Below are 23750 nucleotides of genomic sequence, written 5' to 3'. Positions count from 1 at the left end.
ACTTATTTGACAAACTTCAGTGCTTTCTCATGTTACAGGAATTTCTAAAAAATAGTTTTCTCAGTTTGATCTATCTTAAGAGTAGAAACCCCAAGCTTGTAAATTTCCTGATGCATTTAGTTATTTAGTTTTCTACCTGTTTTATCTTCTTTCTTTTTGGCTGTAGAAGTTTTCTTATAGCTCTTTCTTTCCTCTGAGATCAGGCTCAGTCGCAGGGAGCAATTACATTTAAGATCGTACCCAGTATCAAAGAGGAGACACCATCTAAAGAAGGCAAGGTAATCATTACCTTAAAATCTTATTTTGCTGGTGGGGGTGGGTAGGTTGGGGACTAGTGTTTCATCTCATACCTGCCCTCTTTGCCACGGCAGGTTCATTTTAATATTCCACTTCAAAAAAATTGTTCTTAAATCAGAGTTAGAAGAACCATAGCCATTTTATATATTTTTATATTTATTCATTTAAAATAATTTTTCCCTAGATGTTTATCAAAGCTCTCTTTGACTATGACCCTAATGAGGATAAAGCAATTCCCTGTAAGGAAGCTGGGCTTTCTTTCAAAAAGGGAGACATTCTCCAGATTATGAGCCAAGATGATGCAACCTGGTGGCAGGCAAAGCACGAAGGCGACGCCAATCCCAGGGCGGGCTTGATTCCTTCAAAGCACTTCCAGGAAAGGTGAGCTCTTGGCGCAGACTGATGCCTTTCTTCAGCTGACCTTTTGTTCTCTGCAAAATATCACTCCAGCCTGGTGGCGATAAAATAAGCACCCAAACCTTGCCTTAGTGTCCTTTATCCCTCAGGGTTGGATTTCTGTTTTCAAGTGGGAATAATAACCAAAAATAATATGACAGTACCAGGTCGTATGCGGTTTTTGTTATGAAACAAGTGGAAAATAGCACATTAATATCTGAAGCTATATTGATGTGAAACATGGCAAAAAGGAAGAGTGATTTGGGGGTAGAGAAAATTCAGAAAAAAATTGAAAGTAGAGGATTTATTTCTTAATTTGAATAACTTTTCAGCTTTTTCTCAAGACTTTTAATATTTTGGTTTTATATTAATCTTGGGTCTGCACTGAAAATTGATAGGCATGTTGACCTTTTTCCCCAGGAGATTGGCTCTGAGACGACCAGAAATAACAGTTCAGCCCCTGAAAGTTTCCAACAGGAAATCATGTAAGTTTGTTAATAAGAATGCAGAGTGCCTCATCTTGGTGTTTATTTTTTATTATTATTAAAGCAGGTAGTTGTGGTAGAATAACAAATAAGTCATATTGTCTTGTGAGAGTTTTTGGATCATCATTGCACAGGAACCAAAAAATTCAAAATTCAAAATTTAAGTAAATCTTTTGATGGAAAGAAGTTTAGGAATTATTTATAATAAACTCACGACTTTAAGAAAAGAACTAATAACTACTGTTCTCTTTGATTTCTGAATTTAGGTATTTTATTTCTCCAGAGCGAGGCAGTTTGGGTGAGATATTTCTTGGTAAAGATTAAGGGGAAAATTCACCACATTCTTGGACACAAAAGCAATTGTGTCTAAGAACAATGAATTGTTCTTCCTCTGAGTTCCTTGCTTATCCAGAAATCATAGTAACTTTGACCTTTAACTTGTCTGTCTGGAGTTATTACCAGACTAGATTAAAAGAAAACAAAGGTAAGAAAAAACAATGATGTAGGATTACTGAAAAAGATAGTGTGGATTTAGTTGGATTTTTTTTTTCTATCAATGCACCTTTCTCTCAGTTCCTATTTACAACCCATGTCTCTTAAGTCCCCATCCCATAAATTTCCTGCTTCATGTCTTCTGAATGTTTCATGGGTCTATGTATTTAAAAAAAAAACTCCTTTGTTTTCAGCATGCAAATTATACATTAAAAGGCAAAATGAGCAAATAAATGGTACTGGAATTTTACGCCAACATCTGTTTTTAGTATCGTTAAATTTTTCACATCTCCTGTTATTTCTGTCAGTTTGTAGAAGCTTATAGCCCAGGAATTACATCATGAGAGAGCCAAACTACAGTCGGTATAAATCTCCCAAGCAAGCAGATACTTCAAGTGCAGCACTGATTCAGACGCCTGCTTGTTCTTGCTCTGCTAAGTCTGGGCAGAAGGGAACAAAAACTTGTCGTAGAATGCCACATGTATCGTGACATCAGAAAGCTGCAAGTTTAACTGTACCATCGCACTTTAATGTGTGATGAATTTTCACTGGCATCTCCCCCATTGAAAGGACCTTTGAGGCATCAGTTTGACTTGCTGTGTGAGGGGGCTTAAATCTGGGGTCTGCACACTTTTAATATATTTGGTGCACATGAGATAAAATATATACAACCTGAAAATGAGATAAATGTGACTTTCCTTGACTCTGAACCCATACACAAATTTGTTTGAGTGTTAGTCAGCTTCAAACTATACAGTTTGATATAATTATGAATTTTTATTTATTAAAAAATTTGAAATATGTTTCTTTGAAGAACTGTACGAAGTGGATAGGTTGTCTTTTTAATACTTTTTCCCAAACTGGTTTCAGTACAGATGTGCATGAATGTGAGGGGGTGGGTTGGGGGGAGGGGAGAGAGAGAAAGAGAGAGAGAAATAATTGTAATGCAGGCTTTTTTGCCTACTTATTTGCATAATTTTTATATGTTAATGCTTAAGTATTTGAATCCAAGAAATATTTATTCCAGGATTTATCTTTACTGAAATGTCATCATTTGGATGTTTTAGTATTTTTTCTTTTTCTGCTCTTGAATACCGTTTAAAAAATATGACTGATCCTCCTTTTTCACCCTTTCTTCCTTCCTTTTTTCTTTTCTTTCTCTTTATTTCTACTTTTTACTAGATTTTGATTCACTGAGAGATGCATCACTAAGATATATAAATACTCTTTGCTTTTATGTAGAAATAAATCTGGTCAGTGTTATCTAAATGAAGTCATTATATAATATATATAACTTTGTTCAAAGACATAGTAATATGTATAGTATATATGACCTTGTTCAAAGATACAGTGTATTTCTATGAAAATTAAATAAAAATCTGGTGTGTTCATATTAAAGGAACTAAAATTCCGTTTGAAATTCTTTTGTTGACTTCAGAAACCCCTAAACTCAAAAGTTATGCAAAAATCATGGTGTTGTTTCAGAACATTTTAAAAGGCATTTAAAAGCACTTTGTTTTATAACCTTTGTATTTGATAGTGGTTCTTTGTATAACTTAATTTTGTAAAGGCCATCTGACTCAACACTTCCTGGACTTCAGCATTTGGTACTTAGCTTTTTAGGACATTCATGTTACCATACCTTGTGCTACATTATAGAATAAGACTATGAAGAAAAACAGTATAAAATCTTTTATTTTTATGGCTTTGAATAATAATTCATGGAATAGGCTTTAAGAAAAGCATATAATTTAATGTAAAATTTCTAAAAGAATAATTATGTCATGTTGGTATTTGTAAATTTATAAAAAAATACTCATGTGCATAAAATTTTTACAAGTGCACTTAAAACCTAGGAAGTCATTTTTAAGCATTGAATTCAGAATAATGACTTTAGTGTGTATCAAATTGACCAGTTAACTTTTTTCCCCCACAAATTGGTTGCTCTTACTGTACTCTTTATTTGATTCACAGTGTATCATTGATTGTAACTTCAGTTTCTCCATGTAAAGTTTGCATGGAGAAAAAGTTCATGGAAGATGGGTCTGGACTCTAGGGGTTCAGTTAATGTCAATATAGACGTAAAAAAAGAATAGAGAATCCCAGCACCATGAGTTTTGTGTTTATGTTTGTGCTGCAGTGCTGGGTCCTGGCTCCACCATAAATAAAATCAAGAGCTGTGATAATCCTCACTTCCTCCAGCTCTGACACTACCGTCCTAATGTGGAGCTCGGGGTGGGTGATGTTCACCTTTGCTGCTTGGTCATTTCCTCCCCTTAGCTTACACATAGAGAGAAAATAGTGTTCTTAAATAATTTGCCTTTTAAAAGGAAGCATACCTAACTAAAAATGAAAACATAAATTCTTAAACATTACTAAATCTTAGAAGGTTGATATGAGGACTCCTGTCCTCCTATTTTTTTGGAAGAATACATTAGCCAACAAAGAAATTATTAACAGAATTTTGTGTTCCCTTCCTCCCTTTTTCACCTAAAAATAGGTTCTTACATAATAGATTTATATTAGTGATAGAAACAGAAGAGCAGACTCAGCTGTCTCATAGGTTTTCTTTGATTTTCTTTGACTGACTTTTAGGTGACTGCACGAAAGAGGTTAAGTATTTTGGAAATGAATAAGAATGCATATTATGTCTTAGGTTGCGTATAGGAGTGGTTTTCATGACAGACGTGTCAACTTGTAATTCGTGTGTTGATACAATTTAAAGTACTCAATGATTTTCTGCTAAAAGCTTCCTTTAAATAGTTTGCTTGCATTTATAAAGCAATACTATATCACCTAACCTTTAAAAAGACATATAAATTTTTTGATTATTTGAAATATTATTTGTTTCTATTGAAATCAAAGTATTTAAGTTAAGAATGTCTTCCTAATAGCATAAATATTCATTTAACTTTAACCTCGATAGGGTGATATTTATATTAAGGCCAGTTTATATGGTATTTAAGAAGGCTCTTATTTGTATAGTTCATTTTACAGCAGAATATTCAGATATTTATTTACAAAACTTAGTTTCCATTTTTAGTTATCAAGATATAAATATCTGAAAATTTCTAACACTGCTGATTGAATACTATCAATTAAAATTTTTCCTTTTACAAAATGAAAAGGAAAAAGAAGGTGAAACCTTCTTTTGTAAAAGGCCAGAGAACCTGTATGTAAAACCTATGGGCACAGACAATGAGGGGGTTGCCTGAGGGAAGGGAGGAGAGATGGGTGGAGGAAGACAAAGGGAGAAAAAACTAGGACAACTGTAATAGCATAAACAGTAAAATAAAATAAAAAAATTTAAAGCAATAAAAATTTTTCTTTTAAAACATAGCTCTTAGAATTCTTGCAATTAAAAACCCCAAAATGCACATTTTTTTGCCTTTTAAAGTTAGTAAAAACACAAAATATTTTATCCTAGAATTTGTTTTAACCAACTGTGATTGTTATCATGTGGGTAAAAAAGATCTTGAACAGCATCCAAAAGGTACCCCCTCAAACAGGGTGTAACCTTACTTGACAAGCATTTTGTGGATTGAAGATCACAGTCTACTATCAATCGAATTCAAACACTGAGTAAACAAACGGGTTTGTTGTATGCGGTACCAGTGTTCCAGAAGGCTGAATATTTGCGAATAATAGGTATGACCCTCTCCACATTTGTTGTGATACACCTTTTCAAGTTGAGTAAGCACCTTCCTCCTGAGTGTTAAATAATATTTATTTAGTGTATTCACCGTAAAGTTAATTCATAAATTAAAAGTGAAATCAGAAACTAACATGCCCTGGCTGGTGTAGCTCAGTGGATTGAGCTCGGGTCTGCGAACCAAAGGATTGAGGTTCAATTCCCAGTCGGGGCACATGCCTGGGTTGCAGGCCGATTCCCAGCAGGGGATGCAGGAGAGGCAACCACACATTGATAGTTCTCTCCCTTTCTCCTTCCCTTCCCCTGTAAAGATAAATAAATAAAAAATCTTTTAAAAACCCTAACAAATAGATTAGATGGCTTATGTTCTTACATTAAATTTGTCTGAAACTTTGTTAAGTATTTTGTAAATATTGGTGGGATTTTGTGTAGCAGAATGGGGTTTTAGAAATACTGAAAAATATTTTTCCACCAAATACTGATAGTCTTTGGGAGATGCCAAAGGTTAAAGTTTACGTGGAAAGAAGTGAAGATGAACCGAGCTGTGGATTGCACGTCTAGTTACTTCATGTCACCTGGTGGTCGAGGTGAAGGCCTGTCTAATTTTTTTGTCTCAGTAAACTGTGTTCTTAATACATGAAGATATACTAATTAAAGTGTTTTTAGTGCATTTAGTATAGTGTTTTTGCTTGTAAAACACTCTCAGGGGATGTGCTTTTAGCTTCTCCAGGTGGAGGATTCTGTGTCACACTGTTTCTTGCCTCTTGTCTGGGAACCCAGAACCATACCAGTAAGAGAGCTGATTAATAGTTAGGGGTGTGGTCAATCGTCCTGGATTATTGCAGACTAGTAGGGGAGACGGCCGTATGGGAGGAAGGGGAGAACTGTTTCTAGGGTGTGGATTTAACTGCCCCTGTGAATAATATTACACCTAGACAGACACAATTTCTTCCCTTGTCCAGAGTTTCAGACACATCCCCTTCAGAGAAACCTCCAGCATTCTGGGAAGGTTTTCTCCTGCCCTGACGTGCAGAGCTCATTGGGTGTTGTGCCCAAGAGCCTTTCCACTCCATTCTCTGAAGGCAGCAAAAGCGCATTTTGTGACCTGTTGTCCTGTCTGTGCTGTTTATAATTTTCCTATCCTGCTCTTCAATGTTTGAAGATGTAGAGAGTGGATTTCTGATGAGACTGGGGAGAGGAGACAGGTCGAAGTTGGCGGCTTGGGGAGCAAGAGGCTGGCATGGTAGGAGGAGGTGGGAGTAGGCAGAAAACCTGAAACTTACTTTCCTTAACCTCTCCTTGTCTTGTATTTTCTAGCTTGAGGTTCGAGAAATTAAAAGGTGATTGTGGTGTGATAGTGCAGCGTACGTAGTGATTAAAAACTGGTCTAGTGCCAGACTACATGGATCCAAATCCCAGTTTGGGCATTTCTGAGACCTTCATTTCTCTGTATTTCTGATTTCCTCTCCGTAAACTGGGGATAATAGCATTTGCCTCATAGAGTTGTTGGAGAATTAAATAAGTTTATGCATTAATGTGTACAGAAAAGTGTCTTTCCATGGTAAAAATCACGCCAGTATCCCAGCTCTCTTCCAAGATCAACCTTTTATGTAGTTTTCTTTCCTCTTTGTTTAAACATGGTAAGTGTAAGCAAAAAAATTTATTTTTCCTTTTCCTACTGGATGTCTAGGAAGTATGATACTTTCTGTTGGAGACACACACGTGTGTTTTATTAAGCTAAAATACCATTGTCTTTCTACTTAGGTATTGCATAGAAGAGGCACTCTTTTTATGGATTTATGCAGTATATTCATGACCTTTTGTTAGACTATGGAATACACATATACTATATGTAATGTAGATTAGAGGTGTTTATTTTTATTGTGAGTTAGTGCTGATACTTTAAGTTTTTTGTGTTTTGTGTGTGTGTGTGTGTGACATGGCTTTACACGACGCTGGTTCTCTAATCAGTCTGTCCTGCTGTGCCTGTCAAAAATATGTCCTGCTCTCTGTTGACTGGCGGCTTTCTGGTGGCGTGTCTGAGATTACAGCCTGGTCAGTCTTAGAGCTGCTCATATTATTTTCACCATGCCTACTTGCTTGGCTTTGCTAACCTATCTCATGTGGTTTATTGTTTGTTTTCTAATAATTTGTTTAGATGCATACTGCATTTTGGAGCTACTAAGAAATGAGTATGAATAAACTCACAATGTGGGTAACTCGTGATAGAAGCCTGAATAATAATGGTTTGCTTGTCATTTTTGCTAATGAACCAATACATTTTGAGGATCCATAGGTATTTGAATGTGAAACACCATGGTACACACTTGCCTCAGTTGTTTCTTTGATTGCTATTCTGCAGTTTGGAGACAAAAGGGAGCAGAGAGCTGTTCTAATCAGTTCTATTCACACTATAAGGTCGTATATGTTCTACCTTGACTCATGGTTAGATTTTGTTTCTGTTAAGTTGCCAGTTCTTTATCCACCTTTACTTCAAGGTGAGTCTCTTAACTCAAACTTAACTCTTTAATTAACTCTTTAACTCTGTCCTGTTGGTAACCGAAGAAATGTTTAGCATTGCTTTTAAAATACCTTTCATCAAAGACTATACTTGCAGGGATCATTTCTATAGTTTGTTAAAATACCTTTCATCAGATAATGCAGGCAGAATAAAATTAAAAGTTTCTGCCTGACTCATTTCACATGTGGTAATAAGTGATAATTGTCAGGGTAATAAGTTGATAATTGTCAGGGTATTATTCAATTTACAGGATACTTGGACATTTTATAGGTAAAATTAGTTGTTTCTAAAATTTTTTCTTTTACTATTTTTATCATGAACAGATTTGTTTACAGGCAGACTGTTCTATGAAAAATAAATATCCCCTTATTGAGGGCATTATTTTGAAAAAATACCAACAGTATGTTCCCCCATTTCTGTATTTAATAAGCTCTGTGAAGGCTTCGTGTCTGTACTGCTTATGTGTGTACATTCTTTTTAGACCAAGACTACCATGCAGTCTAAAATGTGTTTTTCCAAAAATTCTGTTTATTTGTTAAGTATTAATTTTAAAATATTTAAAATACATTTGTTTTTTTCCTTTGGCTTTTCTGAGATGAGGAAACAGTTGAGTGTGGTAGGTGGATTTTTGTTCCTCCCTTGGATGCCCCATCTTCCTGCTTTAATTGTGTTTTTCTGCACATTTAATCATTTTCTTTTTCATTTTCTTTGTGCTTCTCAGAGGAAATTAAAGGTACATGTACAAAAGCTTCCCTGTGTAGTCTAGTAATTTTACATAGTTCACATGTGTGTGGGGTTAAGTTGAATATAGCAAGCAGTTTATAAAAGATTATTGTACATCCAAACTTCCAACTTGATAATACAGTACCAAAAATCATGGTTGGGGCTTTTTTTCAGGAAGGAATGTATTTTTTTTAAGGATTTAAAAATATATATTTTTATTTATTTATCTTTAGAGGGGAAGGGAAGGAGAGAGGGAGAGAAATATCAATGTATGGTTGCCTCTGGTGTGTCCCCTGCTGGGAACTGGCCTGCAACCCAGGCATGTGCCCTGACTGGGAATCGAACCACGATCGTGTGGTTCGCAGGTCCGTGCTCAATCCACTGAGCTACACCAGCCAGGGCAGAATGTATTTTTTTTTTTTTGCTTCATTTAGCAAAGATATAAAAGTAATTTGAAATAGAACATTGTTTTTTCCCTGTCAATATTCTCAAATAAGGGTGAATGAAGAAAACGATGTTACTCAGACACACTGAAAGAGTTATTTTAGCATAAAGATATGGGGAGATCTTCTCAACTACTTGATTTCTGCACAAGCTGTGCTTTAGTTCCAGAAGTTTTTGTGCAATTTGTGAGGATTAGAGGCCTAACATCTTAAGTACTCCTTAAGTTTTTAAGACATACATAACGCAATATTCATTTAATTCCTAGAAGTAATTAATAGCACATTATTTTTAAGTGTTTTCATCTGTTCATTTTTAAAACACAGATAAATGTAGAAATGTCATGACTTTATTCCTTTCCAACACAGCATCTCTTTCTATCAAGAGAAAGGTTGCATCTTAATCTTAACCTTTCTGTCTGATGCAGTGAGCAGCATAAGTGCTGGGTTTGACATGTTAGCAAAGAGCCTGATTTACAAAAATAAATTTACTCTGGGGATCAAGTGCTGTCGTTTCCTTAACTGTGAAAGTATAAACATCTCAGGCAAGCCTTTTATAATTTTCTTGGAACTTCAACAGGAACCCCCTGAAGAAGGTTGAAAAAGAGTTGCATGCGGTTTGAAAATGCTACTTTAAACTTAAATATAAAACAGTGTTTTATATTTAACAGTGGCATTAAGAGAGCTTTTCTCTGCTGTGCTTTACATAATGGTTTTTAAGTAATTTCTTTTTTTGCATCTGTGGCTGGGCTTCTAACTTCTGCTTTATTTCTTGGCTTTTGTTCTGTACGCTTTTATACTCCATCCAGAAGATGCTGACTCTGCTGGTAACAACAACGGAGCCTATATAGGTGAGCAATTGGCCATGGACGAGGATATCTTTCTTTCTGTTGTTTTTCAAAGCCATTATATTATTTTATCCTAAGTTAGTATATTCGCATTAGCATGCCATGACGTTTCCTGGGGGAAGCATGAAGCTTTATATTCAACAGGCTCAGTGGGTTGGACACAAAGGAATTCATAGTATGTTTTGCTTATTATTCAAGAAGCTTTCCAAATGCTGTATTTTTGTAAACTGCCACATATTATTTTTGAGAGAGGATGAAAAAGCATCTATTTTTGCTACTTTTACCCCATTAACAGTACCTGGACATTTCTAAATTAATCTGGCTAGCTGTGACTTATTCAAAGCTCCTATAACTTACGTCTTTCTAAAATGTTTTGGTGGTTTTCTAATGATTTATTATTCCCTTAACACCTCTGCCCTCCACCCCCACCAGTAACCACTGAATGAACAGCTCCAGTTATAATTATGCTTCATAATTAACTTGCTAATCTCTATTGGAAGGAAAGATTTCCAGTTGAGAGATGCCCAGGAATATTATAAACAAAAGCCAAGATACCCGAAATGTTCAAGGCACCAGAATTATCTTCATTCACATTTCACTTCAGACCTCTCCCCCCTTGCTGTGTGCAGCACGCCGAGAACTTCTTTCCTTTTGGTCATGAGAGGTGATAGTGTAGGAACACAGAAATAGAGAGACTGCTTCAGTCTCCTTCCCTGCAGATTACTATTTATGTACAGTTGACACTTGAACAACACAGGTTCGAACTTGGGGTCCACTTCCATGTGGATATTTTTCGATAAATACACAGTCAGCCCTGTATCCCCAGGTTTCACATTTACAGAGTCAACCATCCATAGATGGAAAACAGTATTTTCCGTCTGGAGCTGGGAATTGTAGATGTATATGCAGCATTCTGTGCCAGTTTATATAAGGGACTTAAACATCTGCAAGATTTGCTTTCCATGGGGAAGAGGGTCCTGGAACCAATCCCCCATGGATACCAAGGAACAACTGGGTTTGAGAGGAGTCAAAATTTACATATGGATTTCAGTTGAGAAGGGGTGGATGCCCATAAACTGTTCAAGGGTCAGTTGTACGTGATAACATCTCTTGGTGATTGAATAAATGTGCCAGATGTTTTATCCACTTTACGACGAAAAGGAAACCAAGGCCCAGAAAGTTTAAAGGATTTCTGTAAGGACCCAAAGACAGCAAATGGTGCATCCTGGTTTCAGATCCACGTCTCTGTAACTAATAGTATCTGGACTCTGTCCTTTAAAATATGCTGGCCTCTAGTTTTTTATTCTACAAAACAAAAGACCCATGTAAAAAATAGGGCATATTTCAATTTTTAGCCTAGAAAAAACTGTAATTTACTAAGAGACAATCAGTTGATCAGAGAGAGGTTAAAATTGCATTCATTCTTTATTCATTTTAGAACAGCACAGTGTACCAGATACTCCATGCATCGCTTCACACCTCCCCTGACATTCTCAGAAACTGTAGTGGCTCAAAGCAGCAGGCACTTACTATTCTCCTGATTTTGTGGTCAGCCTAGCAGTTCTGGTCTGTCGGCTCGCTGGATCTTTGCAGTCTTTGGGCTGGGGTCTGGTTGTTCGGGAGGCAGTGGCGCTCAGCTGGGTGAACTTGTTTCTGTTTCCTGTAGTTTTCTGCCCTCCAGTATACCAGCCATTATAGCGGTCTCAGTGTTCCAGAGGTAACAGCGAAAACAATCCCTGGTATATCGGTGCTGTCGAAGCCCCTTTTCACATCACATCTGCCAATGTTCCATTAGCCAAAACAGTGGCCAATCCAGAGTCATTCTGAGAGGAGACCACCTCAGAGTGTGGATATGGGGAGAGAGGTGAAGAGATGGGGAGCGATGAATGCAGCTACGACTTCGCAGCATAAAAAGAGGGGTAGGGGTACCTGGTCTCTTGACCTTAAGGGCTTCTGTACTGTCAATTAGACAGTAAGTGTATGTCCATCCACTGAAACAATTGTGGCATGAAGCACTGTCTGATGAATGTCACATAAAATGCTATAATTTTATAGCATTTTATGGGAGAAGTGATCATCTCTGTCTGAGGCAGCGAGAGACTCAGTGCCATAAGAGATGACAATAAAATTGGGCACCATGGATTAGAAGGAATTAAGGAGCAACAGAGGATGAAGGTAGAAGTAATAGTATGGAGAGAGAAGGCTGTTGCCGAGGCGTATTTAAGTTCTGGTGACATGTATGTGATCCAGCTGGAAGTTTAGCATGGCACTTAATAATGTGAGGTCTTCAGTGACAGGCTAAGTAATTTATACATTTATAAATGTTTTGCCTGATGCTTATACTCACATTATCATTTGTATAGAATTTTATTGAAAGAAGAAGACATGGGTATTTAATCTGTGTATTAAAGCCTGTAGGAATTTTATAAAATTAATATTTAATCAGTAGATACAAGTTGAAGTACAAAAGCAAAGGTGCTCAACAAGGTGGGTGTTTTTAAAGAGCTCAGAGAAAATGCCTTTGGCTCTGGAAATAACTCCATTGTTCTGTGGAGTCAATGATAACATCTGAGAAAAAACTTTATTAGAAGCCAAATTGCAAGGTGTCGAGGCATAGTGGTGGACAGTGAGAGAAAGCAGTTGAATTCAAGGTGGGTTTTTACAATTGATGGTAGGAATATTTTAGTGGGAAAGGAAAATTAAGATCAATTTTGTAGACAGAGATGATCAAGCCTGTGGGTTGAAAGTCTCAAGATAGGAAATAACTGGTTGGACAAACCCCAGAGCAGACTAGGTTAGATGGAATTGAGACTCTGGGAGTGCTTCAGGTAAAAGAATTTGGCATTACCAGGTGAAGTTAAGCATGCAGATAACCTGTGACTCAGAAAAAAAAATTTGAATAGGCAAAGGGTTTTGTGCTTCCAAGACCATTCTATTTACATTATCCATTTACATATGAAAATAGGGCACCACATATGAAAATAGGTAAAATGGGAATATCATGAGTCATAAAATAATATAAAACTTGTGGCTTACAGTCTTTAGGTTGTTTGTATAAAAGATGTATTTTTGTTAGACACACACATTTAAGGAATTTCATGTAAAAATTTTTGCCTCCTTTGACAAAACAAAAGATTTGACCAAGCCACTTCTTAACTCCTAATAGTTAGCAGAATTGAGTTACAACTCAATTGTTGCCTCCTTAACTGGAACACAAGTTCTCCAGTTCGACACAGTCCCCACCTCTCCTCATGTGTTGCCAATGCTGAGATGGGATATCAGTAGACATCCTCCTAACACTTCAGTTTGCACTTGTATTATAATAATTAAGTGCTTCCTTATATCCATGTTCTCAAATGTGGGGAAATAAAAGTAACCAAAAAGCATTTACAGAAAAAATGGGAAAATCAATTTATTTGAGGACTGAATGTTGTACATTAGTGTCAACAGAATAAAACTTAGGATTTTTTTCTACCTGTCGTTAGCTTCAATAGGGGGGTGACTTTGCAAGCCCTGATAAGCTATCCAGTCTGTAAAATTAACTCCCGATTTTATAAGCAATAGTCATCCTTTTCATACCTTACTATGGCAAAGGGAAACCATGAGCAATGTGTTTAATATACGTGCATAATGATGTTACCACTTCCTGTATAAATGCTTGTACTGACACATGTGTATTAAGAGACTACTATGGGTTCATGTACCTAGAAGTTCATTTAGCTACTGCTGAGGTAGGGAATATAGCAAGGCACCTGAGAAGAGAAGCGTACAATAAAAAGAGTTTTTAAAAAATGATATGTAATAATAAGATGCTTAAACTAATGGTATTTCTGATCAAAGTTTCTTTTGAGAAAACGCTTCAAATGATGACCCCCCCAAATTTGAAATTACTTCTTTTGCAGAGTCAAAAAGTTTGATTATATTCTCTGGTTATTTATATATATAATTATTATTAAAACTGCATAATAGTAGTTCCCCTCCCCCTATTCATTCCCACTGTTTCAGTTACCTGCAGTCAACTGCAGTCTGAAAATATTAAACGAAAAATTCCAGAAACAATTCAATAAACAATTTGTAAGTCTTAAATTGCTCACCTTTATGAGTAGTGTGATGAAACTTGAACTGTCCCCCTCTGTCCTGTGTGGGACATGGCTCATCCCTTTGTCCCGTGTCTCCACACTGTATATGTGGACTTGTTCATTAGTCACTTAGTAGCTGTCTCAGTTATTAGACCCATTGTTGCTGTATGTCAGTGTTTGTGTTCAAGTAACTTTTATTTTACTTAATAATGGCCCCAAAGTGGCCATTACTTAGTAATTGGCCCCAAGACTACTGCTACTGGCAATATGGATATTCCAAAGAGAAGCTACAGTGTGCTTGCGTTAAGGAAAAGATGAATGTTCTCGACGTAATAAGGAAAAAATATTGTATGCTGAGGTTGCGGAGATTGATGCTTAGAACAAATCAATCGTCAAAGTATAAAGCAGGAGAAAGAAATTTGTGCTAGTTTTGCTGTTGTACCTCAAGGTTTACGAAAGTTATAGCCATAGGGCATGATAAGTGCTTATTAGTTCAGGGGGAAAAGGCATTGAATTTGTGGGTAGGAAACCTGAACAGAAAATGTGTTCTGATTGATGGCGATGTGTTGAGCCAGAAAGCATTTCTACAAAGACATCAGAAAGGGATCCCCTGAAATGAGTGACCACATTTGCAAAACTTCTATTACAGTATATTATTAAAATTGTTTTATTTCATTATCAGTTATTGTTAATCTCTGTGTGTAATTTTTTATTTTTATACAATTTATTGAGGTGACATTGTTTAGGAAGACTATATATTTCAAGTGTACAGTTTTATGATATATCATCTATATTTTGCATTGTGTGTTCATCACCCAAAGTCAAATCTCCTTCTCTCACCATACACTTAACTCCCTCTCCCCTTGACTACCGGCCACTCCCCTTTCCTTCTGATAGCCACCATATTGTCTGTGTCTCTGAGATATTTTTGTTTGTCTTATTTGTTCATTTGTTGTTTTCAGTTTTATATCCCACATATGAGTGGGTTCTTGACTTTCTCTGTCTGACTTACTTCATTTATCACAATATTCTCAAGATTTATCTATGTTGTTGGAAATGGCAATATTTTGTCTTTTCTTATGGCCGAGGAGTATTCCTTTGTATGTATGCATCACTTTTTAATCCAGTCATGTGTTGAGGGGCACTTCAGTTATTTTCATGTCTCGGCTGCTATAAATAATGAACATAAGAGTACATATGTAATGAACATAAGGGTGCACATAAATATTTTCAAGCTTTTTTTTGGTAGATACCCAGAAGAGGGTTTGCTGGGTCATATGGTAACTGTATTTTTAATTTTTTTGAGGAACCTTCACACTGTTTTCCATGGTGGCTGTACCACTTTACTTTACAACCAGCAATGAATAAGGGTTCATTTTTCTCCACAACCTCTGCAACATTTGTTATTACTTGTTAACAGTAGCCATCGTAACAAGTGTGAAGTGGCATCTCATTGTAGTTTTCATTTGCATTTCCCTAATAGCTAGTGAAGTTCAGCATCTTTTCATATATCTGTTGGCCATTTGTATGTTTTCTTGGGCAAAGTGTCTGTTGAGGTCCTCTGCCCATTTTTTAATTGGACTGTTTGTTTTTGTTGTTGAGTTTTATGAATTCTTTATATATTGTGGATATTAACCACTTGTCAGAAGTATTGTTTGTAAACAGCTTCTTTCATTTGGTTGGTTGCCTTTTCATTTTGTTTGTGGTTTCTTTTGCTGTGCAGAACTTTTTTGGTTTGATATAGTACCATTGATTTATTTTTGTTTTTACTTCCCTTGTGTTTGGGGTCAAATTTATAAAATCTTTTCTAAGACCATAGTCCCTAAGTTTAGTACCTATATTTTCTTCTGTGTAATTTATTGTTTTGGGTCTTTTTAAAAAAATATTTTATTTATTTTTAGAGAGAGGGGATGGGAAAGAGATAGAGAAACATCAATGTGTGGTTGCCTCTCATGTATCCCCAACTGGGGACCTGGCCTGCAACCCAGGCATGTGCCCTGCTGGAATTGAACTGATAACCCTTGGTTCACAGGCCCACACTCAATCCACTGAGCTACACCAGCCAGGGCTGTTTTGGTCTTATGTTTAGGTCTTTGATCCATTTTGAATTAACTTTTGTATATGGGGACAAACAGTAATCTATTGTAGTTTCATTCTTTTGCATGTGGCTTTGCAATTTTCCCAACACCATTTATTGAGGAGGCTTTCTTTTCTCTAGTGTATGCTTTTGGTTCTTTTGTCGAAAATTATTTGCTCACATACATGTGGGTTTATTTTCGGACTGTCAGTTCTGTTGCATTGGTCTGTGTTTCTGTTTTTTTTCTGTTAATACCATGCTGCTTCAATTATCATTGCTCTGTAGTATAATTTGAAGTTAAGGCCTGTGATAATTGCAGCTTCATTCTTTTTTCTCAGGATTGCTTTGGCTCTTTGGAGTCTTGTGGTTCCATACAAATCTGATTATTTTTTTGTTCTATTTCTTTTAAAAAATGCCATTGGGTTTTCTATGGAGATTGCATTAAATCTGTATATTGCTTTTAGTAGTATGGCCATTTGAATTATGTTGAGTCTTCAGTCCATGATCACAGAATGTCTTCCCATTTTTTTGTATAATTTTCAGTCTCTTTTTGTGGCAATCATGAAAAGAATTGTTTTCCCTCTATTTCTTTTTTTGAAATTTCATTGTTATTTAAAAAAGTAGTGGATTTTTGTACATTGATTTTTGTATCCTACAACTTTACTATATTTGTTTATTGTTTCTAATAGTTTTTTGGTAGAGTCTTTAGGGTTTTCTATATAAAGGACTGTGTTATAAGTGATAATTTTACTTTTTCATTTCCAATTTTATTTCTTTCTCTTGTCTAATTGTACTGGCCAGGACTTCCAGTACTATGTTGAATAAGAGTGGTAAAAGTGGACTTTCTTATTTGTTTCCTGATCTTAGGAACTGAAAAACATTCAGTTTCTCACCATGAGACTCTGTCATATATAGCCTCATTATGTTGAAGTACTTTTTTTCAATACCCATTTATTAAGTGTCTTATTCACAAGTGGATGTTGCATCTTGTCAAGGGCTTTTTCTGCATCTACTGATATAATCATATGATATTATCTTTCATTTTATTAACATGGTACATCACATTAATTAATCTGCATATGTTGAACCATCCTCGTGCCCCTAGAATGAACCTCACTTGATTGTGATATATTATTTCTTTAATGTTTTGTTGCATTCCGTTTGCTAGTATCTTGTTGAGGGTTTTTGCATCCGTACTCATCAGAGATATTGGTCTGTAGTTTTCTTATTTGTGCGTTATCCTTGCCAAGTTTTGGTATCAGGGTTATGTTGGCCTCATCATGTGTGTTAGGATGTATTGCCTCTTATTTTTTGGAAGAGTTTGAGAAGAATAGGTATCAGATCTTTTTTGGATGTTGGGTAGAATTCACTATTGAAGCCATCTGGTCCAGGACTTTTACTTTGGGGGAGGTTTTTGAGGTCGTTTCTATTTTCTCACAGTTTATCGGTCTATTCAGATCTTCAACCTCTTTGTGATTCAGTCTAGGAAGGTTATATGTTTTTAGGAACTTATTCTTTCCTGTAGATTAGTGAATTTGGTGGCATATGTTCTTTCATAGCATTCTTGTATAATTCTTTGTATTTCTGTAGTGTCTGTGGTAACTTCTTCCATTTCTGATTTTTTTAGTCTTTTCTCCTCATTGAGTCTAGCAAGAGGTTTGTCAATTTTATTAATCTTTTCAAAGAACCAGCTCTTTATTGCATTAAGATTTTTTAAAATTCTCACCCAAGAATATGTTTTTTTTTTTTTTTTTTGAGAGTGAGAAAGAGAAACGTTGATATGAGAGGGAAACATTGATCAGTTGCCTCCTGTACCTACCCTGACTGGGGATGGAACCCGTAACCTTGGTGTGTGCCTGGACTGGGGATCAAACCCCCAACCCTTGCAACTCTTTGGTGTATGGGACCATGCTCCAACCAAAGGAGCCATCCAGCCAGGGTTGCATTAACTTTCTGTTTGTCATGCAAACCATTCTCATTAGGTTAATAGTGACTGGACTTTTCCCAGACAGACCTCATATTTCTGAGTTCATTAAACTGCCTAGCTTTGTTTTCTTCTACTTCATTGAGTTTTTTTCAGAACTGCAATCTTGAGTTCTCTGTCATTTGAATCTCATTTACATATCTTTATTTTCCGGATATTTTTCATTTTCTTTCTGAGCTGCCTCATTGCCTTGGTTATTCATGGTGTTTGATGGATTCCTTCTCTGTCTAGGCTTGTCTAGTAGATCAATAAGAAGTCTTTTATGTCCCAGTAGTTGACACAGAAGCACACATTTTTTAGTTTCTCTTACACCTCTCTAACTTTTCAGTTTTCTGTGGGTAATGGAAGATGTTCTGTATTCCCTGGGGAGGTTGGTGTCCCCTCTGTGACCAGGCCTCCTCAGTCCCAGGGCACCAACCTGGTGGGAGAATATGGCGGGCATTGGGCTTCCACGTCCATGACACTCTAGCACTGTTACCTGTAAGCAGAGGCTACCAGCAGTGCCACTGTGATGGGTGGTGGCATGGTGAGCTGAGGGAGGCTGGTGTAATTTTGTGGCTCTGTTCTTCCACTAATGGCGCCTGGAAGACCTCAGTGGCCTTACCTCTGTATCTCCACCCCTCCCTGGGATTAGTCCCAGCATGCACCGCACCGTCGGATGTTTTAATGTGGGGATCTCAGGTGTGTTTGTGTGCTGTGCAGTGAATGCTTTGTTGAGATATAGCTGTTCAAGTTGTTAAAACTTCAAGGGGAGAGACCAAGGGGACTTCTCACACCGTCATTCTTCTGATGTCCCCCATACTATGCCTAATTTATAAGTTAAACTTTAGTATAGGGTATGTATGTGTAAGAAAAAAGCATAGTATATACTTATGGTTTGGTACTATCCCAGATTTCAAGCATCTACTGGGGTCTTGGAACATATTCTCCCGGGAAAGAGGAAGGTAACTGTGCTATTTTATGCCATTATGTTATATTATTACTTTGTTATTAATATTAATATGTTGAGAAAATTGACTGTTTTGTGGTATTCTGTTTTTCCCCAAAAGCCAAATCCTCAAAATACTTACACATTTAGTGCATTTTTAAGATGTCTCATAAACAACATGATATTATAAATAGCAGAACTCTTTTATGGTAAAGAATTATTTGGTAAACCTTAAAATATTCGGTGACTCTGTGCAATATTGTAAATTTTTATGAGTTTTTTTGTTGTCAATAATAATTTCTTTGCCTATTTTTTCTATCAGATCCTTTTTCAGTCTCCTGTAATTTGATGAACTACCAAAATGCATTTTCTCCTGTTTTTTTGGTTGATTTTACATTTTTCTATGCAACTCTCCCAGCCTTCAGATATTTTTATTTTTAAAGCCAAAAGTTGTGAATTGTTTCCTTTCTGTCTTCTAAATTTTCTTTTGTACTCCCCCTTCCAAAAAATTTAAAAATATTTTTTAAAATATATTTTATTGATTATACCATTACAGTTGTTCTATTCCCCCCTTCATTCCCCTCCACCCGCACACTCCCTCCCCCACCATTCTCCCCCCCTTAGTTTATAACCACGTGTCTCAAGTTCTTTGGATTCTATATTTCCCCCACTATTCTCGCCCTCCCCCCTATCTATTTTCTACCTACCATCTATGCTATTTTCTGTGCCTTCTCCCCCCTTCTCCCCCTCCCACCCCCCTGTTTCTAACCCTCCATGCGTTCTTCATTTCTATGGTGCCACTCCGGATCTAGCTGTCGTCTTGGTTTGCTTTTGTTTTAGGTGTGGTTGTTAATAACTGTGTGTTTGCTGTCCTTTCACTGTTAATATTTTTCATCATCTTTTTCTTATATAAGTCCCTTTAGCATTTCATATAATAAGGGCTTGGTGATGATGAACTCCTTGAACTTGACCTTATCTGAGAAGCACTTTATCTGTCCTTCCATTCTAAATGAAAGTTTTGCTGGATAAAGCAATCTTGGCTGTAGGTCTTTGGATTTCATGACTTGGAATACTTCTTTCCAGCCCCTTCTTGCCTGTAAGGTCTCTTTTGAGAAATCCGCTGACAGTCTGATGGGTACTCCTTTGTAGGTGACTGTCCCCTTATCCCTTGCTGCTTCTAGGATTCTCTCCTTCATTTTGGTCTTGGCTAATGTAATTATGATGTGCCTTGGTGTGTTCCTTCTTGGGTCCAACTTCTTTGGCACTCTCTGAGCTTCCTGGATTTCCTGGAAGTCTATTTCCTTTGCCAGACTGGGGAAGTTCTCCTTTATTATTTGTTCAAATACGTTTTCCACTCGTGGCTGTTTCTTTCCCCCTTCTGGTACCCCTATAATTCGGATGTTGGAACGTTTAAAGATGTCCTGGAGGTTCCTAAGCCTCTCCTCATTTTTTTGAATTCTCATTTCTTCATTCCTTTCTGGTGGGATGTTTTGTTCTTCCTTCTGGTCCATTCCATTGATTTGAGTCCCCGTTTCCTTTCCATCACTATTGGTTTCCTGTGCATCTCCCTTCATTTCAATTAGTTTAGCCTTCATATGTTCCTCTAATTTGTGACTTTGTTCCTCTAATTTGTGACTATAATCTACCAGTTCTGTGAGCATCCTGATAAATAGTGTCCTGAATTGTGCTTCTGAGAGGCTGGCAATTTCTCGGTCGCTTAGAGTTATTGGCTCTGGGACTTTGAGTTCTTCTTGCGCCATCTTTCGGGTTGTTCGTGCCTGTTCCATAGCAGGATCAGAGCCCTAAAGTGTTCACTAGAACAGGGCAACTAAGTTGCTGGGTTGTGACGTTGTATGTGGGGGCGGGGTCAAAGAGGGACAATGGCTCTCACTGGTATTGCAGGGCAACTAAGTTGCTGGGTTGTGACGTTGTATGTGGGGGCGGGGTCAAAGAGGGACTATGGCGTCCTGTCCACCACCTGCCGCCATGGCCCTCACCTGTGCCGCAGTTGCTGCCGTCACCGGGCCCACGCGTTTTGTCCCACTGCACGCGAGTGTGCCACCGCCGTCAGCCCTCGCCCCTGGGGCCTGCGTGGTCTGTCTCACTGTGTGCAAATATGTGCCCTTGGTCTGCCCCGTACCCCAACTGGTTCCCGTCTGCCTGCGCGCCTGGGTCGGGGGCTCTGTCCTGCCCGACCCTGCTCGCTGCTGGCTCCGCCCCTCTTACCGTCCCCGTTGAACGGTTAGATGTAGTCGGACTTCCATATAATTCAATTTTCTGTCCTTTGGTTGTGTCTTTGTTTCTCCAAACCTTTGTTGTATTCAAACTTGGTTGTGGGAGAAGGCACAGTGTTTCCACCTATGCCTCCATCTTGGCGGAAGTCATAAAAATATTTTTAAAATTTATATTTTTATCAAAGTAAAATGTGCATTAGGTCAAAGCACATGCAATTGTTAATTTCTAGGTCAAAAAACCAATAGAATGTCAGCCATTTCATATGGGTTTATTTAATACAATGTTTAAAAAGTCAAATAGTATTAATTGCAAGTTTTGAAACCCAAGCAGGAATCGTTGTCCTTATTCCTTCCTAGACCCATGTCTTCCCTTAAGAGAAAATCACTTTAATCCTGGTTAGCAGTTTTTTACGGTTTAAACAATAGAAGTTTCTTACAATTCTATGTCTAGATTTTTTTCCTGATATATATTGAGTGCCTTGTATGTTCTACGCTGTTGGAGGCACTACAGTTTTAAGAGGGATCAAAAAAACCCCTTGTCATACAGCTTCCATATTGGGGGTAAAGATGGAGACAGACAATAAATTATTTAATATGTTATATGATAATGTCTATAAAGAAAAATGAAGCAGAAATGGAATGATAGGGGAACTATAGAAACGATGTTTCAAGTTTCAACACAGGGTTAACGAAGGCTTTCCTCAGATGTTTTATCAAAACTTTGAAGAAAGCTCCATGGGAAACGAGTGCTCCAAGGACTGGGGCAGCAGGTGCAAAGGCCCTGAGACAGGGCTCTGATATGTCTGGGTATCAGTGAGGAAACCGGTGTAGCCAGGGCAGAGTGAACGAGGGAGGAATTAATCCGTTGGAAAGGCAGGTTGGCTGTGGAAGGGAGGGAGGGGGATTCTTTGGCTCTTCTCCTGTGTGAGATGGGGAATCATGGAAGGGTTCTGAATAGAGCGATGGCATGAGATGCATATTTAGGGATCGCTCTGGCTGATGGGTTGATAACGGACTGTAAGGGAGCAAGGGCAGGTGATGGAGCCATGTGGTAATCTAAGATATTGTCAGTGGAGGTAATTGACAGGATTTTCAGACAAATTGGACAATAAAGAATGAATGTATGGTTTTTAGACTCAGTAAGTTCAAGGATGGAGTTACCATTTACTGAGGTGGGAAAGACTATGGAGGGAAGTGTTAGGAGGGATATATTCCACATGGAATATATTGAGTTTAAACTATCCAAATAGAGATGTCAAATGGGCAGCTGGATAGGCAGCTTTGAGTTCAGGCTATTGCTTTGTAAGTTGTCAAAGTGAGGTCAAATTGAAAGCCATGAAACTGGACGAGATAACGAGGGCCTTAGTGTACATATAGGCAGGAACCAAACTCAAAGTGAAGTAGAAGGAAAACCAGGAGTGTGATATTCTAGAAGCCAAGTGAAAGTGCAGGCAGGAGTGATCAACTGTGACAAAGGCTGCCGGGGGTCAGATAAGATGAAGAGAACTGACCTTGATTTAGCAACGTGAAATTATCAGCAGCCTTGATGAACAGTGTTGGTAGCTTGATTGGGTTGAAAAGCACTTGGCAAAGAACCCTTTTGTGACAAAAACTTAATAGGTTACTAATAGAAGGGAATTTCTTCAATCCAATGAAGTCCATCTACTAAAACCCTGCAGCTAACAGCATTCTTACTAGTGAAAGACTGACTGTTTTCTGTAAGATCAGAAACTAGACAAAGATGTGCATTTTTCCACTTAATTTAGTTTGGTATTAGAAGTGCTACCTGGAACAATTAGGGAAGGGAAATAAGTAAAAGCTTCTTGGAGAGGAAATAGGAAAACTATCTACTTGAAGGTAATACCATCTTTTATCTAGACAATCCTTCTTCTGTATCAATTGATAATGATCATGTGGATTTTATTCTTCATCCGGTTAATGTAGTGTATAACACTATTTGATTTTTTATGTGGACTCAACCTTGTATTTTTAGGATAAATCACACTGGCTCATAACGCAGTATACTTTAGAGGTCTGTCCAGAAATTATCCAGCCATGTGCTAGGAAAAATAGAAGCATCTATTGAAGAAGATATAAGAAACATTGTACGTATTTACACCTCAGACATTACACCTCAGCCCCCTTCAGAGTAGCCACCTTGGGGCCTCACACAGTTCTCCTAGTGACTCTCTCTCACTGTGCAAAACACTCTGCAAAACCCTTTGTTGGAACTAACATCAGTTGCCCCATCGTATTTTCCTGAATCTCACTGACGGTTAGGAAACTCTTCCCTTTCAAAGGTGATTTTAGTTTTGGGAAAAGCCAGAAGTTACAGGGTATCAAATCTGGGCTGTAGGACGGTGGAGTCACCTGGGTGATTTGATGTTTCACCAAAAAACTCTGCACAAGACGTGATGCCTGAGTGGGCGCATTGTTGTGTTGAAGGTGCCAGTCACCAGTTGCCCATGACTGTGGCGTGTTTTTTTTCATATTTCATCTCTCAACCAATGAAGAACACTGAGGCAGTACTCATTAATTGTTTGGCCTGGAAGGGTGTACTCATGAGGGACACCTTCCCAACCAAAAAACGTAAT

At 37.5% G+C, this 23750-nt stretch overlaps 1 protein-coding gene across 4 annotated transcripts in view; it reads left to right on the top strand.

Moving 5' to 3' along the window:
* The window catches only part of MPP7 (MAGUK p55 scaffold protein 7), a 247704-nt gene that overhangs the window by 163253 nt on the left and 60701 nt on the right, over positions 1 to 23750 (top strand). For 3 of the 4 annotated variants that reach the window (XM_037037132.1, XM_037037134.1, XM_037037131.1), the window contains exons 9-14: positions 204 to 278; positions 482 to 678; positions 1114 to 1178; positions 8439 to 8459; positions 8565 to 8576; positions 9816 to 9857. In XM_037037132.1, coding sequence (XP_036893027.1) covers positions 204 to 278; positions 482 to 678; positions 1114 to 1178; positions 8439 to 8459; positions 8565 to 8576; positions 9816 to 9857 — 412 coding nt within the window. The remainder of the gene's footprint in view (positions 1 to 203; positions 279 to 481; positions 679 to 1113; positions 1179 to 8438; positions 8460 to 8564; positions 8577 to 9815; positions 9858 to 23750) is intronic. The other variant, XM_037037133.1, reaches the window with a different exon arrangement.

This window comes from Sturnira hondurensis, unplaced genomic scaffold (genome assembly GCF_014824575.4).
Source record: "Sturnira hondurensis isolate 20B ecotype Veracruz unplaced genomic scaffold, ASM1482457v3 Scaffold0022910, whole genome shotgun sequence".
Classification (NCBI taxonomy): domain Eukaryota; kingdom Metazoa; phylum Chordata; class Mammalia; order Chiroptera; family Phyllostomidae; genus Sturnira; species Sturnira hondurensis.
Note: the sequence above shows the minus strand (reverse complement) of the source record. Positions and strands in the feature narration are given on the sequence as shown.